General features: G+C 39.1%; 1 protein-coding gene across 1 annotated transcript in view; it reads left to right on the top strand.

The window, feature by feature from the left end:
- LOC126473230 (tripeptidyl-peptidase 2) overlaps positions 1-18,764 on the top strand; it is a 289,445-nt gene that overhangs the window by 194,747 nt on the left and 75,934 nt on the right. The window contains exon 14 of the mRNA XM_050100144.1: positions 146-300. Within this exon, the coding sequence (XP_049956101.1) occupies positions 146-300 (155 nt within the window). The remainder of the gene's footprint in view (positions 1-145; positions 301-18,764) is intronic.

Here is an 18,764-nt window from a genome sequence, read left to right on the forward strand (position 1 = left end):
GAAAATGTATGGGAGAAAAAGAAGAAAATTGAGATTGATCAAGGAAGAATCCACTCAAAATGTATTAATTTCTTTATCTTAACCTTTAAATTTTAAGTTACATTTAAACAATTTGCAATGTTTTAACTAAATGATTGTTTTCTAGTTATACGTCTGCAGTCAGTAGATAAAGATAAATCGGGCAGGTTTGTAATACACTGCCTGCAATTGCGGCCAAAACTGGTGTGCAAAACACTAGAGTGCCATAAAGTAGTAAATGTGACTGCACAGAGCGAGGTTGTCCAAGGCTTTCCTGTTCGGGTAAGCAGTTCTTGTAAAATACTATTTAGTTTCAAGGGTATGACATGAAGGAAAATACTGCATGCAGTACATGCTTTTGTAAAGTAAAATGTGTTCCGTTTGGAAGGATAGATATTACTGTGAGCACTCATTCTTTTGTATTTTGCCATTTAATTTTTTATTTGTTACTTTTATTATTAATAATTTAACACCATAAAACAATATTACGAAAAGGAAAGTTGCCACTCGCCATATAGTGGAGATCCTGAGTCGCAGATAGGCACAGCAAAAAGACTGTCACAAATAAAACTTTCGGCCATTAAGCACTTCGACAATACATGCGCGTGCGTGTGCCATGTGTGAGAGCTGCATTTGCGTGAGCTTGTTTAGTGTGTGTGTGTGTGTGTGTGTGTGTGTGTGTGTGTGTGTGTGTGTGTGTGTGTGTGTGGGCGCGCGCATGGGCACATGCGTCATCTATTGTTGATGAAAGCCTTAATGGCCAAAAACTTTATTTGTGACAGTCTTTTTGCTATGCCTGTCTGTTACTCAGCATCTCTGTTATTTTGGACTGTCCTGTAATTTTTCAGCTTTTTCCAAGGCTTCTGAGCTTTTTGTTTGCAAAGAATCTCTTGCATTGTTATATAATTCTGTTGAATTCTAAGCTCTTTTTATCAGTTTTAGATTGGCTGAAAGCACTCGATGTACATCAGATAGGTTGCATAAGGCAAAGAGCTCATTGGTCATCAGGACCTAAATTTTCGCATACTAAAAGCTGGTTCTGCTGTAACATGATACTTTAGGCTACAATATTAAATAGCTGGAAACTATTTGTTCATTCAAAAAATACAGTGATCTGATTAGTATTAATTAATTCATTAAACTGTCTGTAAAAATGTGTTCATAATTATTTGACTTGACGAAAACTGTTCAAAAAGTTACAGACCATTTGTAATTTTGCGCCAGTGGTGTGTTGGAGTGAAATACGGTTGGCATCGCTGCAGAAGTGTGTTTCATGTGTAACTGCCAGAAGTTTCATCATTGTATGTCTGTTAGTAATTGTTCGGTGCTGTATTGAGTAGAATGTTCTGTCGCACAGTTTGCAAATTTAGAGATGGCACAGAGTTAGAGAAGCAACTCATCTGAATTAAATTTTTTGTGAAACTTGAGAAAACCGAGAGAGAGAGAGAGAGAGAGAGAGAGAGAGAGAGAGAGAGAGAGAGAGAGAGAGACCAAATGATACACAAATTCTATGGTGATGAGCGATTAAGCCATACTCGGTGTGTTGAGTGGTTCAGACAGTTCAGAAACGGTTGGACAGAAGTTAAAGAGGACCCTCATTCATGACACCCTTCGATGTGTACCTATGATGCTCATGTCAGGAACATCAATGAAATTGTACATGCTAATTGAAGACTTGACTGTGTCAGACATGGCAGAATAATGTAACATTTCAGTTTTGTTATGTCATGAAATCCTGACACAGCATCTTGGAATGCATCATGTTGCCACAAAGTTCATCCCATGGCTCATTAGTCATGATCAGAAAGATTTTTGCCTCGCAGTCTGTGAAGAGCTTTTGTATTGCGCAAAAGAGAACATGATGTATCTTAAGAGAATCATAACTTGTCCTGAGACATGGGTCTAAGATTATGATGTTGGGACCAAGGCCCCTTCTTCACAATGGGTTGGGGGAAAAAAATTGCTCATCAGATCAGGTCAAATATCAAAGCCATGCTGATAGTTTTCTTTGACTCTGAAGGATTAGTTAATAATGAGTTCATGCCTCAGCGACAAACTGTTAATCAGTGGTACTATGGGGACGTGTTGCAATGCCTATAAGAAAATGTGAGATGGAAATGGCCTGAAATGTGGTGAGACAATTCATGGCTCTTGCATCTTGATAACGCACCTGCACATTCATCCCTGTTGGTGCAAGGCTATTGCACAAAAAAAAAAAATCATTGTGCTGTCACATCCTCTGTACTCTCCAGACGTTGCCTGTGTGTACTTCTTTTTATTTCCAAAGTTGAAAACGCCATTGAAGGACAAAGATTTGCAACAATAGATGACACAAAAGAAAACTTGCTGACGTGGCTTCGCGTGATCCTGCAACAAGCGTACCAAGACCATTTCCTGATATGGAAATGGCATTAGGAGCGGTGTATCGATTGTGGAGGAGAATATTTTGAAGGACACCATGTGCAATAAGTAAAAGCTAAGTGCAGGAAAGTTTTGTCAACAAAGTTCTGAAATTTTTTGAACAGACCTCGTAAATAACTACATTTTGTTCAATTTTTATTTTGGGAGTTTTAAGTGATTTTTATTTTCATGTGTTTTTAGCCCTTTTCTATAAACCTAATTCAGTCAAAATGTTTTTGCCATGCCTTGGAGATGTACATTTCCCATCTATGCCAGTGTATATGCACAGACAGTAACAAACTTTGAAACAGATTATGATTGTAAACAAATTAACTGATGATAAATACTTTCACTGTGACAATAACCATTCATCACCTAAGTAGACGTTGGGTAAAAAATCACACTTTGCCAAAAGTAAAATGTTACATCACAAATTCCCACTCTTCGATGAATGATGTCATTGCTGTTAAATAAGTAACGAAAGAATAATTGTAGTGATGAACACTTCTTAGCATTTTAAAATTGTAATGCAGTCAACATGAAGGAAGCAATTAATGCATAGTTTTTTTTACTAACTGCCAGCTCATACAATTAAAATATTATTTTCTTGCAGTATGACAATAAAGTACTTGATGATGTTTTGATGGTAAAGTACTTGTATGTTGTTTCCATTTGTTTGTACTTGGGGAGTAACCATTAAGAGCCTTGGTAAACCAGTTGCACCTCCAGATTCTACTCCAGCTCTTTAGTTGCACTGGGATAAAAACTCATTGCTTAACTGTGCTAATTGGACACTGAGTAAGTATCATTTCTCTTTACTTTTGTAACACTGCCCAGATAAGAGGATGATTTTTACAAAGGAAACACACACTAATATGTGTGCATGCCTTGCAATATGCTGTTCAGAGGGAATCTCCGTTCTCTTGTACTCTTATGGATTTATGGACAGCCCAGCAGGCTTCATGGCAATTCCCTCCAACAGTACTTCAGACATTAGTCAAGTCCACGCCATGTCGCACTGCGGCACTTCTGAGTGCTCGTGGGGGCCCTACACGATGTTGGGCAGATGTACCAGTTACTTTGGCTCTTCAGTTTATAATAGCTGCATTCTTTGTTTCACTGTGACCAAATAAGAGGAGTTACAATTCTGAAACACCCAACCACCTTTTTTTACCTCATATACTTCTTTACTCCTCAGCATTAACATTATGAACAGCACATAAAGCTCACACTTACATCCCTATTATTCATTTATTAAACCAGCATATAAATTAGATGACTAAAAGTAAGGTAGAGCCCTCAATTTTGCAACTTTGGAGTAAGCATCAAAACCAGCAGTATTCTGTTTCTATAGAAACTCTCAATGACACCTGCTTCCTCAGAAGGCCATATCCTAAACTCTATCAGATTTTCACGGCAATAGTGTCCCTATGTACATCTCCCTTCTCTTTCATTTGATTGTAGGTCCTCATTTCTTTGGTACACCTAACCTATTCCTTACACAATTTATATATATGAGTACAGTATCCAGCTTACTATTATACCTTCTTCTCTCCTCTTTTCTCCTATATTTTGGGGTAACGTGCTGGTACCTTGTCTATAATCCTTACCCAACTTCCGAGCTTCCTCAAAAGCTGTCTCTTAAGTGTGCTCCTTTGTGTTCTACTCATGGCCAAATCTTGTTTTTTAATTTTTTTATTAATTTATTTACTTTTTATTGTGAACTTATTACGCAGCTGTGGCTCTGAATGTCCCCATGTAGAACTCATCAGGATATTAACTTGTCATTGCTCTGCTACACTGATCAGCCAGAACATTATGACCACCTACCTAATGGCTGGTATGTCTACTTTAAACACAGATAACAGTGGCGCCACATCTTGGTATGGAAGCAGTGAGGCCTTGGTGGTCACTGGAAGGAGTTAGAACCATGTGTGCACTTGCCCCCCCCCCCCCCCCCCCACCTCCCCACCCCCCACCCTCTCCAGGGAGGGGGGCTGACTTCACGTTCAGTCGCATTCCAGATGTATTCAATCAGGTTCAGATCTGGTGAATTGGGGGCCCAGCACATCAGTTGGAACTTGCCACTGTGTTCCTTGAACCACATAACTGCACTCCTGACATTGTGTGATAGCGCATTATGCTTTTGAAAAAAGCCTCTGCCATCAGGAAACATGATTGTCAAGAACGGTGTACATAATCTGCAACCAGTGTATGATAATCATTGGCTGTCATGGTGCCTTGCATGGGCCCTTACTGGACCCATGGATACCCATGTGAATGTTCCCCAGAGCATAATTTAGGTGCCCTGGTGTCTAGGAACTATTCCCCTGAAAAAGATGGTGGGTGTGCGCACTCCTATCAGCATGATGAAAAAGGTATCTGGATTAGTTAGACTATGCAGTGCTCTGCCACTCTGCCAATGTCCTGTGCTGATGGTCACTTGTTCATTTCAGTCATAGTTGCTGATGTGATGTTAACATTAGCACATGTAAGGGTCGTCGGCTGCAGACACCCATCATTAGGAGTTTTTGGTGCACTGTGTGTTCAGACACAGTTGTGTTCTGCCCAACATTAAAGTCTGATGTTAGATACACCACAGTTTGCCACCTGTCCTGTTTTACTAGTGTGCCCAGCCTACGACATTAGACATCTGTAATGAGGGGTGACAGCCAAACCCCTTGACGTCTGGATGTGGTGTATTTTGGTTTCGGCATATGTTGAAGACATTCACCACAGCATTCCTCAAATACCTGACAAGTTGTTCAGTTTCTGAAATGCTCATGTCAAGTCTCCCAGACCATCATAATGTGCTCTCGGTCAAACTCAGATAGATCACGTGCCTTCCCAATTCTACACATGGACAGCACGCTCACTGATACTACATGCAACGCCCATGTGTCTTGACTAAGTCAGTCCTCGCCAGGTGATGCTGCTGTCACGTGGACAGGTTTATTTTGATAGTAGGTTGGTGCTCATAATGTTCTGGCTGATAGGTTTAGATGAGGTTGGTTGGTTGATAATATATTCAATAGATCATTTTAATGATTCTCTTATTGAAATGATGTGGAATGAGCCAGTTAGTTACATGTTCCATTGATCAATCTCATGGTAACTTATAATGTGGAATGTGGTCAAGTGCATAAGAAATGGACACATGAATCAAGGGTTTTTTAAGCTTAAAATTTTTATTACCTGTGGGTTAATTTATCCCTATTCAAGAATTCATCTATGGTATAGGAGGCGTTGTCAAGCAGATATGATTTCAGTTTTATTTGAAACTATTACTGCTTTCTGTCAGACATTTTATTTAATCTGGTAATTTATCGAAAAGTTTTACAGCTGCATATTTTACCCCTTTCTGTGCCAACAATAGGTTATTCTGGTATTATAATCATGAATGTCCCTGTTGTTCCTAAACTGGTCCATGTTGAAGAGAACAAATTGCATTACTGAGGAAATGTAGGCATCTGTTTAAATGGTTAGGAATTCTTACAGTAGCCTCACAGTACAAGATGTGCGACTTTGAGCCCAGCGCATTTTTCTAACCATTTTCTTTTGAGCAGTGAGTACTTTTTGCCTAAGTGTTGAGTTACCCCAAAATATTATTCCGTATGACGTCAGAGAGTGAAAGTATGCAAAGTATGCTTGCTAATTTCTGTATCCTCAAAATTAGCAGTTATTCTGATTGCAAAAGTTGCTGAACCTAGTCACTTTAGAAGATCCAAAATATGAATTTTCCAATTATGATTCTCATCTATATGTACACCCAAAAACGTGATATGCTCTATCCTGGCTACTGACTTTTGTTGGTGTGTTATATTTATTGAAGGTACTTGCAGTAGAAAATTGGGTGTACTGTGTTTTTTCAAAGTTCAGAGCAAGCCCATTCGCAGAAAACCAGTCAATAACCTTTCAAAAGACATTATTTGTACCATTTTCTATTGGACTAACAATGATGCTTGTTTCAACAGCAAACAGTACCACTTTAGCTTCTTGTTTCAGATAAGAAGAGGGCATTCACATGTATCAAGAATGCTCGAACACTGTGGAACACCAAATGTAATTTTACCCCAGTTCGATGAAGTGGGAAACCTCCTTAAATCACTTAATCCATATAAAATAACTTTTTGCTTCCTGTTCTATATATATGACTTGAACCACTCATATGCTGTTCCATTTATACCATAGAATTGTAATTTCTGTCACATAATGTCATGTTTCACACAAGCAGATGCTCTGGACAAGCCACAGAAAATTCCTTTTGGCGACGGTTTAGAGGCATTACAGAGTGGAAATATGCAAATATGTCAGGAGGTTAATTCATGTGTTCCCAAGACTAGCAATTGTATGAAGAGCAAAAGTGGCTGAACTTAATTGATTGAGAAGCTCAGTAACATCGTTCTTTCAGCTCAAGTTTTCATCACTATGTACACCAAAAAGTTTGGAACACTCTACCCTGTATTAACTCCTGTTCATGTGCTGCTTCAGTTGTTGGTATGACTCTATTTTACAGAATTGAATTAGGAAGAGCCCATATTCAGAGAACTACTTAATAATTCTTTGGAAAAGTATTAACATCTTCCTGTGTTGCTTTTTCTCTAATGGGATTTATTTTAATGCTATTTTTGTCTGCAAAAAGTACCAATTCTGCTTGTTGAATGTCAAGTGGAAGGTCACTCACATACATAAAGAGTAAGAGTGCACCCAGAACTGAGCCTTGTGGGACTTCCTTCGTAATTTCACCCCAGTCACTAAAATTTTCTACCCTTCCAGCACTATTTGAATTGTCCAACACAACTTTGTGCATTCTGTTTGTTAAGAGTGATTCAAAGAGCTGTGTGGAAAGTCAGAAGTTCCAAAAAACTTGAGTTTTTCTAAGAGAGTAATATGACTCCACAATAAAATGCCATGGAAAGATCACAAAAAATACCAGCCAACGATATTTTTATACTTAAGGCTTGTACTGTTTGATGAGTGAATATGTAAATATCATTTCCAGTCGAGCAATCCTTCTGGAATCCAGACTGTTGCTTAAGTTTAGACTGCCCTTGAGTACATCACAATTTTTAGAATTAGGGACAAAGATGTCAGTAAAGAAACTGGGCAAAAACTTATTGTCATTCTTGTCATTTCTCTTGTGAAGAGGTTCAACAGTTACCTGTTTTAACCTGTGTGGAAAAATTCCCTATGCCAGTGGTGCATTATGTACTGTATATCACAAAGGACATGACTTATTAATTTGGGACAACTTTTCAGTATTGTGTTTGAAGTTCCATCAACACCACATAAGGTTTTGTTTTTCAGAGTTTTTATAATTTTACTAGTTTCATTGAAGGATGTTTGTGCCATCCTTATTGTTTCAAGTTTTCTGGAATGACACTATTAGTATATTCTCTAGCTTCTTCAATTAATCATTTAATCCAGTTTTTCTGAATCCTTTAATCCTGTTTTGTTGCTGCTAAATTTAGAAAGTGATTGTTAAATGTACTCACAACTTGTGAGTAATCAGTCACAACATTGTCATTTAGTTTAATTGTTACTGTAGATTGTACACATGACTGGCTGTCATGTTCCTGTTTGATAAAATCCCATATTGCTTTAATCTTACTATCCACATTATTAATTTCTGTCAGGACATACATATTTCTTGACATTTTAATGACATACCTTAAAATGTTACAGTATCTTTTGGAGTTTGGGAAAGTAATGTTGGATCTTGCCTTTATATAAATTTCCCCCTTCCTCTTACATGAGATTTTGATTCCCTTAGTTATCAATGGCTTACTTGTTCTGCTAATGAATTTTCTGGATAATGGTGTAGGAAAGCAACTTTCAAATATTTACACAAATAAACATTGAATAAATTGAGTTTGACATTAATTGTGCGTCATGATCAGATAGCCCGTCAACAACTGGACACACATTATTTGCTTCAGTTTGAGCATTGTCTATAAAATTTTTGTCAATGCCTGGCTATCTTTTTGTACATGAGTTGGAAAATTGACTATTGAAATTAGATTGAAACATCCAAATAATGATTCAAGTTCATTTTTCCTGTCTGTATTTTTTAAGAAACCTACACTGAAATCTTCACAAATGATCTTTCCTCTTCCTACTCTCCTCTTTGCCAACTTGATGATGCTGACATCCTGCACCTCTCCAGTTAAACTCATAGAAACATTCTTATTCAGGTAATGTGTCTCCTCTGTGACTGCATAGTAATCTTAACACCTACAATATTCTGGGTTATTGTCCAGAAAATTATCATCCATAAATATCACATAGTGAAATTTTAGCCACATTAAGCTACAGCAAAATAAACAGATATAGTAATTCAAACATTTATTAGCTCAAACATTAAAACTTTACAAGACAATGTTAGTAAACCTTGGACTAGGGAGACATGAAATAAATCTGGTGAAATTACAGTGGTGCTTCTCATATCAAAAATATTAATGACAATATTATGAAAAGGATAGATTGCTATCCACAGTACAGGAAACACATTGAGTTGCAGACACACACAACATAATAATTGCTGTACGTTTGAGCTTTCAGCCAAAAGGCCTTCTAAAGCAGAATACACACATGCACGTGAGCAACTCTATCTCTGGTCCCTGAGGCCAGACAGTGTATAGCTTGTAGTGCTTTGAGAATTTCCGCTTAAATTCTAGAATCACTCGGCCTTCTACTGTCTCGAACACATGATATTTTAAATACAAGTGTGAGAGAGCCTATCTACTGCGAGTCGCCTGTCTCTGTGTGCAGGTCCAAAGTGTGTAATAAGAAGACCGTAGACGTGGCGGTCGAACGGCATCGACAAGTGTTTGCCGGTCACACCATGGAAGCCGTAGTGAAAGGAGGAGGAGTGTTTGTGTATCCCGTGATGTTTTATAACTTTGACTATTGTAGTGGGGAAAAAAAGGACAGTTGAAGTATTGTTAATTATTGTTCACTTTGAACTTGGAGAGGATAAGATGTGTGTTCAGATTCAGAATGGGAATGGACTTGGGTTTTAAGCCAACCTTTTCTTATGTGTAAATGAACTCTGTTTCTAACCTTTGGACACATGAAGAGACTTACTGGATAGTGTTTGTTTATGTGAAGAATGATATTTGTAAAAGTTTGATGCACATCGTGACGTGAAACAAAAGAAACTGCGTACATCTGCTTAATTTTATAAGTAGAAAGAGTCTTGAGAAATTCCTATTCCTAGCAAATATACGTCGAAGAAGAAGAAGAAGAAGAGAAAAGGAGGCTGCAGATGCAAGCTAACCAGCAGTCGGCTGACAATCTCAAGTAAGTCATATTGTTAAAGAAGTGGGTGTTTACGCACATACTTCACCGGTGGACAGCAGCTGGTGCCCAGTGGGTGCATTGGTGGAATAGAAGGCTATGTAGTTCTGGAGTGGGAGCAGGGAAGTGGACATAAAGGTGAAGGACAGGGACTAGAAAAGATTGAGACCAAGGGTTTCATTGGAACATAGGATATATTGTAGGGAGGGTTCTCACCTACACCCTTCAGAAGGACTGGCGTTGGTAGGAAGGATCCAGATGGCACAGGCTGTGAAGCAGTCATTGAAGTGAACCACATTGTGTTGGGCAGCAACTGGCTTGGCTGGTCCAACTATCTCATGGCCACAGTTTGGTGGTGATCATTCATGTGTTCAGACAGCTTGTTTGTTGTAATGCTCACATAGGAAGTACCATAGTGGTTGCAGCTTAGCTTGTAGGCCACGTGACTGCTTTCACAGGTAGACCTGCCTTTGATGAGATAGGAGATACCACTGACTGGTCTTGAGTATATGGTGGCAGGAGGGTGTATGGGACAGATCTTGCATCTAGGTCTATTGCAGAGATGTGAGCCATGAGACAAGGGGTTGGGAGCAGGGGTGGACAAGGATATTGCGTAGGTTTGATGTGTGGTGGGATACCACTGTGGAAGGAGTGGGAAAGATAGCAGTAGAATATTCCTGATTTCAGGGGACAATGAGAGGTAGTCGAGACCCGGTCGGAGAATGCGATTCTGTTGCTCCAGTACTGGGTGGTACTGGGTCGCAAAAGAGTTGCTCCCTTGTGGCCAGACGGTGGTTATGTGGGAGGTGGTAGGCAACTGTAGAGACAAGCCATAGGAGATCTGTTTCTGTACAAGTTTAGGAGGGTAATTTTGATCTAAAAAGGCCCCAGTGAGACCCTTGGTGTATTTGGAGAGGGAGTGCTTGTTCCTACAGATGAGAGCCACAGTTGGCTAGGCTATGTGGAAGGGATTTCTCAGTATGAAATGTGTGTTAGCTGTCAAAGTGGAGATATTGCTGTTGTTTAATAGGTTTTATATGGACAAAGAGATTAATGTAGCCATCATTGAGGTGGAGGTCAACATTGAGGGAGGTGGCTTTTTGAGTTGAGGAGGACCAGGTGAATTGAATGGGATAGAAGTTGTTGAGGTTCTGGAAGAATGTGTATAGGGTGCCCTCACCTTCGATCCATATCACGAAGATGTCATTAATGAATTTGAACCAGGTGAGGGGTTTGGGATTCTGGGTGGTTAGGAAGGTGCCCTCCAGATGATCCATAAATAGGATGGTGCCTTGTGGGTGCCCATTGCTGTAACAAGGATTTGTGCATAGTTGATGCAAACAAAGGAGAAGTAATTGGGGATGAGGGTACAGTTGATAATGTTAACCAGGAATGTGATTGTAGGTTTTGGAGTAGGTGGATTGTTGGAAAAGGTAGTGTTCAATACCAGCAAGACCATGGGCCTCAGTAGTGGCAAGCGGGGCGAAGCATGGTGAAGGAACAGGCACTGTGGGGAATCAGTGGAGGAAACAGTTGGTGTGTTTTATACAGCAGTGTAGGTTATAGATAATAGGCTGAAGGTGTTCATCAATGAGAGCAGAGATTCTCTCAATGAAGGCAAAGTAACCAGTCTTAGCTCATCCCAGAACCTCTCCCCTGAGCCTCGTTCTCTCATCATGTCTATGACTCTTCGCACTCCTACCTCCTGCATGCTTCCTAAAGTCCATAAACACGACCACCAAGGATGTGCCCTGTCACTGGTTGTGATGTCTTGACTGAGAGAATCTACCCACTATATTCTATTTGTATGTATGGTTTGCAGGAAGTGTCCACTAGAAAGGTGTCTACATTTATCGTGATGTTTGTATATCTGTTAGATGTCCAGATAAACCTTCCATTTCATTCTGATTTGTCATTAACTCCAGATAATAGCATATTACTTTTGTTCCAGAACATGCATCAATTTCCATATCTCATCATTATGTATTGTTGATGTGGCCTATACATAGTATCTGCAAGGTGGACTTCAATGGCTTGGTCAAGTAACATCTGCTTATGTTCAGATATGCTCGTATCAACATTACATTTGTGGATATAGTGCCAGAACACATCTTCATATTATAGGATGTACAGTTACTTTAATATGGCAAGCAAATACCTTACAAATATTAACTTTATTTAGTAGAATATTTGAGGAGTTTTGCCTAGAGCAATTTGTTTGCTGCAAATCAAAATTTGTGACCTTATGGTATCTGTTATACTGAATTCAGTTCCGGTCTAGTTCTACTCATGATAAACCTGGCCATGCCATCATTGCTGTCTGTTTTATCTTATTTGTATATGCTGATGTAGAAAATACCTGCGAGATTATGCATAATAGCTGTGCTGTTGCTAAAACAGTAGTTAGCATCTTGTTATCTATCTACTACCGATAGGATTGTGAAAGAAATGTAACTTAAAAAAGATAATATAGTAAAAAGGGAAGAACCATTACATGGAAACATAAATAGGAAGAACTGTAATAGACAAGTGGGGCATTGCAGATGTGTCCCCATGTAGTTAATGCAGTTCATGAACTCTCCTGAGATAAGTTCTTTTAAGTTCCAATCATTTTTGTCGTATAGATGTTATGTTGTTCTTTTTCCCTGCCATTTAAAAGATCTATAAGAAACCCTACCATAAAACAGGAATACTAACCACCTTGGCGCAGTGGTTAGCACACTGGACTCGCATTCGGGAGGACGACGGTTCAATCCCGTCTCCGGCCATCCTGATTTAGGTTTTCCGTGATTTCCCTAAATCGTTTCAGGCAAATGCCGGGATGGTTCCTTTGAAAGGGCGCGGCCGATTTCCTTCCCAATCCTTCCCTAACCCGAGCTTGCGCTCCGTCTCTAATGACCTCGTTGTCGACGGGACGTTAAACACTAACCACCACCACCACTAACCACCTTACACAGAGGTGACAAAACTCATGAGATAGTGATATGCGCATATACATATGGTGGTAGTATCGCTTTCACAAGGTATGAAAGGGCAGTGCGTTGACAGAGCTGTCTTTTGTATCCAAGTGATAAATGTGAAAGGGTTTTTGATGTGATGTGGCAACTAGACAGGAATTAACAGACTTTGATTGTGGAATAGCTGTTGGAACTAGATGCATGGAACATTCCACTGTGGAAGTCACAGAAATTTAATATTCCGAGATTCACAGGGTCAAGAATACCAGATTTCAGGCGTCACCTCTCACCACGGACAACAGTGGCAGATGAGCCCCATTTAATGCCTGAGAACAGCAGCGTTTGCCAAGAGTTGTCAGTGCTAACAGACAAACAGCTCTGCATGAAATAACGGAAGAAATTAATGTGGGACATACTACAAATGTATCTGTTTGGACAGTGCAGCAAAATTTGACATTAATGAGCTATAGCAAAAGACGACTAATGCGAGTACCTTTGTTAACAGTCTGACATACCTTGCAATGTCTCTCCTGGGCTTGTGACTATATCGGTTGTACATTAGATGACTGGAAAACCAGATGAGCCCCAATTTCAGTGTGTAAGAGCTGATGCCACGAAGACATGGACCCAAGTTGTGAGTAAGGCACTGTGCAAGCTGTTGGTGGCTCCATAATGATGTGGGTTTTGTTTACATGGAATGGACTGGGTCCTCTGCACCAACTCAACCAGCCATTGACTGGAAATGGTCATGTTCAGTGACTTGGAGACCATTTACAGCCATTCGTGGATTTCATTTTTATGGATGACGATGCGCCATGTTACTGGGCCACAATTGTTTACAATTTATTTGAAGAACATTTACATTAACAATTTGGCTGCCCAGATTACCCGACATGAATCCCATCAAACGCATGGGACAGTGTCGAGGGGTCAGTCATGCACAAAATCCAGTGCCAGCAATACTTTTCCATTTATGGACAGCTATAAGGGACAGCATGGCTCAATATTTCTGCAGCAGACTTCCAGTGACTTAGAGTCCATGCCATGTTGAGTTGTTCCACTGCACCAGGAAAAAGCAGCTCTGACACGATATTAGGAGGTATCCCATGACTTTTCTCACCTCAGTGTATGTGGACCTTCATATCTGTGAAAAACTTGCCAGCATCCTTTATATTAGAACTCGGATGATAAACTTGTATCAGTACCATGTCATTTATCTCAAAATTTGGTGTGATAGTGTTACTGTTGTGTTCCTTTACTCTAACTTGAGGAAGTCTCTTTAATTCATTTTCCTCACAGTCTTGTGTCTATTTTCAATTGAATCTTCTGGCAGTTCAAGTAATTAAAAAAACTGTTCTCATATAAATTTTCTATTTAATACCTCTACTGGTGAAAGACCAGTAGACAAATAAGGTAACTCATTTAGAATAACTTCAGGTAGTACGTCTATTTAAACAATATGATAGGCAAAATCTACCTAATCCTTTAATCATCCTTTGCAATGGACGACTGAGATGGAACTTTGAAGTGGTAATATGCCATACTCTTTCCTATTCCACAAACTCTTCAAAACTATTACTTATAAATTGTGTACCATTATCTGTCAGTATCCATCTTGGTTCTCCCACATCTAGGAAATACTCTTGTAAACATTTAATTACTGTGGTTGTATTTGCTATTTTTAATAGGGTATAATTTGACATACTTCGCCCAGTATTCAGTTGTTACAAAGATGTATGTTACTCCAACTCTCCCATTTGGGAAAGGTTTGAAGATATTTATGTGTTAAATCGTGTAAACCCTTATGGCATTATTGGATATATTTTGAATTTTAGGACATTATTGTTGTCTTTAACACTTTGGTGTAAGTCACATGTGTATAAAACATCCTTTACTTTTCTGCTTGAATTTGTAAAACAGTAGAATGTGTTCTACAGACTTGAAGTGGTGGGCAAGTGCATTGTAGCTGGTAGTTGTGTTATTGTCTAGTTCTTGTAGAAGGTTAGTGGGGTGAGAATATTTACTACTGCAAAGAGAGCATTTTTAGTGGAAGAGGTTTTACGTGTAGGAGAAAACTTTACGGAGCGTGTGAGGTGGCAATTTAGATTGTGTTTTCTACTTCAAGGTGTCCACCACATGACACTGTACATGATTTAATTATCAAATTCCAGACAACAGGTTCAGTTCACGATGCACCACGAACTGGTGGGTGCACAATTGTAACAGAACAGAAGCTAGATGAAATTTTGAACATAGTGTTGCAGAACGCCCCCCCCCCCCCCCCCCCCCCAAAAAAAAAAAAAAAATAATCAATGAGGAGGTTATTGCAAGATGCTACAGTCCCTGGACAACAGAATATAAAGCAATAACCAACGAACTGGGCTGTCCCAAGATGCTGAAGTTGTGTGTGTGTGTGTGTGTGTGTGTGTGTGTGTGTGTGTGTGTGCGCGCGCGCGCCTGCTTGTGCTTGCGTCTCAGTTTTACTGATGAAAGCTTTGCCTGAAATGAAATGTTTAAGTGACTTTTAATTGTGCCTTTCTGCAACTTGACATGTGTTCTTTACAGTAAGAAGCAGTCTGCCGATTCCTACATTGTTGAACTGGGGTTGTATCAATATAAAATCACTGCTGTGCAATAATTACGTTGTATGGACTATGTGAAATGAATAGTGTACTGTGAACAGTTTCAGTGGTTTGTTTACCAGTTGGAGTTGGTGTTTCAGATCAAACCGTTTTTACTCATGAGATTGAATTCACATATCTGTGTACACCAATTCCCAAAATTCACGACTTGGCCATCAGAAAATCCGCTTGCCTTAAAGAGAAACACCATTGCGTGCAGAGAAAATTGGAGTGTTGGTTGCCATAATGCTAGCGCAAATTAAAGGGTCGATCTTTTATGACAGAACTGTCACTTCAGATGTTTATTGTTCCTAGATAATTTATCGATTTATTGCTCTGATAAATCAAAAGGAGATCAGTCATTCATTTTTTCAACAAGATAACACTATTGCTAATACTACACACTAGTCCCTACGACTTTTAGATGAGATCTTTGGAGACATAGTAATTAGGAAAGGTGTCTGGCCTCCACATTCACCGGATCTGTCTCCGCCCGACTATTTACTTTGGGGTGTGGCTAAAACATTCGCGTATCAAAGCAACCCAAAGGCAATAGATGAATTAAAGACAGCAATAATTGACTTATCTCGATTAAATGTGAACCATTGCTAAGTGTTTGCACAAATAAGTGTAAATGTGTTGAACTATGTCTTCAAGAAAGAGGAAAACATTTCCAACATCTTCTGTGATATTGATGAATACAGTGAATTTAATTGTAATTACCTTCATTGTTTATTCATAACAATGTTGAATCCCGTCTCCCGACATAACTGCAGCCACTAGCAGTGAATCCCAGCCCTAGCTTATACAGCGACATGAATGTTGCAAACCTTGTGTGTCCCGCAAGGCAAGACATGCAGAGGTCACTGCTGCAGAGAGCCTTTGTGGATGCACTGTATTTTGGCTGATGACACAGTGTTATGAACAACAGCACCATTCATTAATAACTTTTTCTTTCAAAAGTGCCAGCTTCTCCTGATGTTCTTTTAACATATTCTTGTTCAAATTTAAAGGAATTTCCAGCACATAAGTATTTTGGGCACTGCACTGAGTCACCAAAATGAAGTGTTCACTGTGTCTGAAATAGTGTGTGTACGTTTAGATTGCAAATGTGTTGCTCTCACATTCTACACTGCTGCTTCATGAAATATTAACTCGGACAAACCTTGTAGTTGTTCTTAATATGGACGGACCTCTTCACTGCCACAGCTGTTCTTGTACTGGAATCTGGAACTTTAATGAACTCTCACTTTCTGATAAATAATAGACAGCTCTTCTGTTCAATATAATTATATTGCATCGTCAGTTACAATGTCATATGTATGGTAACACTTCATACACAATACATGAGCATACATTGATACTGTTTGATGTTCACAAATGAGAGTTTTATACAATCAGACCACTTTAATCCCTCTTCGTATGTTCTCCACAACATCAGTACCAATGTCAAGGAGGTCCCTTTTTTTTTTTTTTTTTATTCGATGGCACACCACGCTTTTCCGAGCCGGGATGTCATAGTACAGAATAATTTCCAAGCCAACGGGTACCACAATGCATAGCAAAATGTCACTGTTGTTCTGACTTGGAGATGCTCAGGGACCATCTGGGCTATTGTAAATGCACGAACAATAACAGACTTCCAAACAGTTTTAAGATTCTAAACTAATTAGCTAATAACAAATACTTTCATAGTGGTGAACATCATTTACTGGGTAGGTGGAAATTGGGTGACACATCCTTTACCAAAAGTGATATGTTAAATCACATTTCGCATGCAAACAGAACTGGCTACGTATGAGGAATGGTTTATGCGGTGAGGGACAGAGGAGAATAGGAAGTGGACACCAGCAGAAGTAAAACTGGTTTAGAGCATTTATGTTTAAGAATTCTGCAGCAAACCTTCATTAAGGCTATTGGTTCATAGTTTTCTGGGTCTTTTCTTTTATCCATATCGTATACAAGAGTCGCCATCACTTTTTACAGTCACTTGGGATTTTCCACTCTGCACGAGATTCACGATGAATGCTAACTGAGTAAGAGTTTAGTGCTCGAGTACTTCCTGTAAAAGCAAATTGGGGTTCCCTCTGGACTTGGTGACTAATCTCTTTCCAACTTTTTCAGCTGCTTTTCAACACTAGGGATGTCTGTGTGTATGTCCTTCGTTTGAGAGTTTTGGTGGCAGTAAGCTGATGGTATGTCTGGAGAGTCCTCCTGTGGGAATGATTTTCTAACACGTTGGGGACAAAGCCTGAGCATAGCTTGGATCACAACTTATGTGTTAAAATGACAAAGCCCAAGAATAGTTTGGGCCATGGTTTTCACAGCACCTATCATTCGAAAACTGGGTGCAGTTCATATGAGAACAATATACAAATGTTTCACTACCTGTTCTGTTGTCAATTTCTAGAATTATTTTGGAAGAAACGTTAGTGAACTTAATGACTGAGTCAATATGATTGCATTGACGTAATTTCGTGCATGTACTTGTTAGGTTTTGCGGTTTGCTGTAATTCTGATAAAAATACATCACATTTTTTGCACGAGCGAGAAATTTTGGAAGCTCCAGAGGAAGAAATTGCTAGTTAACTCACTTCGTAGTGTTACTGGCACATACACAATTGATGTATCTTCAAGAGTAATGCATGCTAAAAAAAGGACCAAGCTTCAATATTTATTTTTCATATGTACTTTAGTTTTCTGATAGATTGCAAATTTTAAAGCAATTTCTTTGGAGGATAATTACACTTTGTCATTATTTTAAAATTTTGTATTACTCATGACACATCAATTACATATGTCAAGACACAAAGGAATTGAAGACATCAACTGTCAGTGGGCATTCATTTATATCAGTGGGGCAAGTTGAAAATTTGTGCTGGACCAGGATTCAAATCTGGATCTCCTGCTTGCTACTCCATCCAGACACAGAGCTCACAACAACCACCCAGACTACCCTATCACATCTCCCACCAGACCCAAAATCTCAATTTATGTCACGCTTTTGTAGCTGCGATATTAGTTGCTGGTCTCCAAAGTATTAACTGTGAAATTTGAAACTTCAGCCTTCCTTTTGCTTTCATCTATTGCTGCACCCGAATGGGCTATGCATGACTTAGTAGAAGCTTTACTTCACGTACTTATTTTATGCAGAAATAGAATTTTCTAGGATTATCAGCAAGGTCTTTCACTGGCATATGACTATGGAAGTTGTTGTATGTCTAGCACATCGATCAATATATAGATGCATAAATTTCTACTAACTTTTGAATCTAAGTATTTTTACATTCTTTTTTGAACGAGATGTGTAACAATCTGTTTCCTCAGCATTTTCCAAATTTTTTTTGTTAAGCCACAGTGAGTCTTTTTCATCCTTAATCTAATTGCACCTTTTCTAGTAAAGTACCTCTTCTAGTAAAGCTATGTGATGTATTCATGTTATTTTTTGGTCTGAAGACTGATTCACTAC

The sequence above is a fragment of the Schistocerca serialis genome, chromosome 4 (assembly GCF_023864345.2).
Source record: "Schistocerca serialis cubense isolate TAMUIC-IGC-003099 chromosome 4, iqSchSeri2.2, whole genome shotgun sequence".
Lineage (NCBI taxonomy): Eukaryota > Metazoa > Arthropoda > Insecta > Orthoptera > Acrididae > Schistocerca > Schistocerca serialis.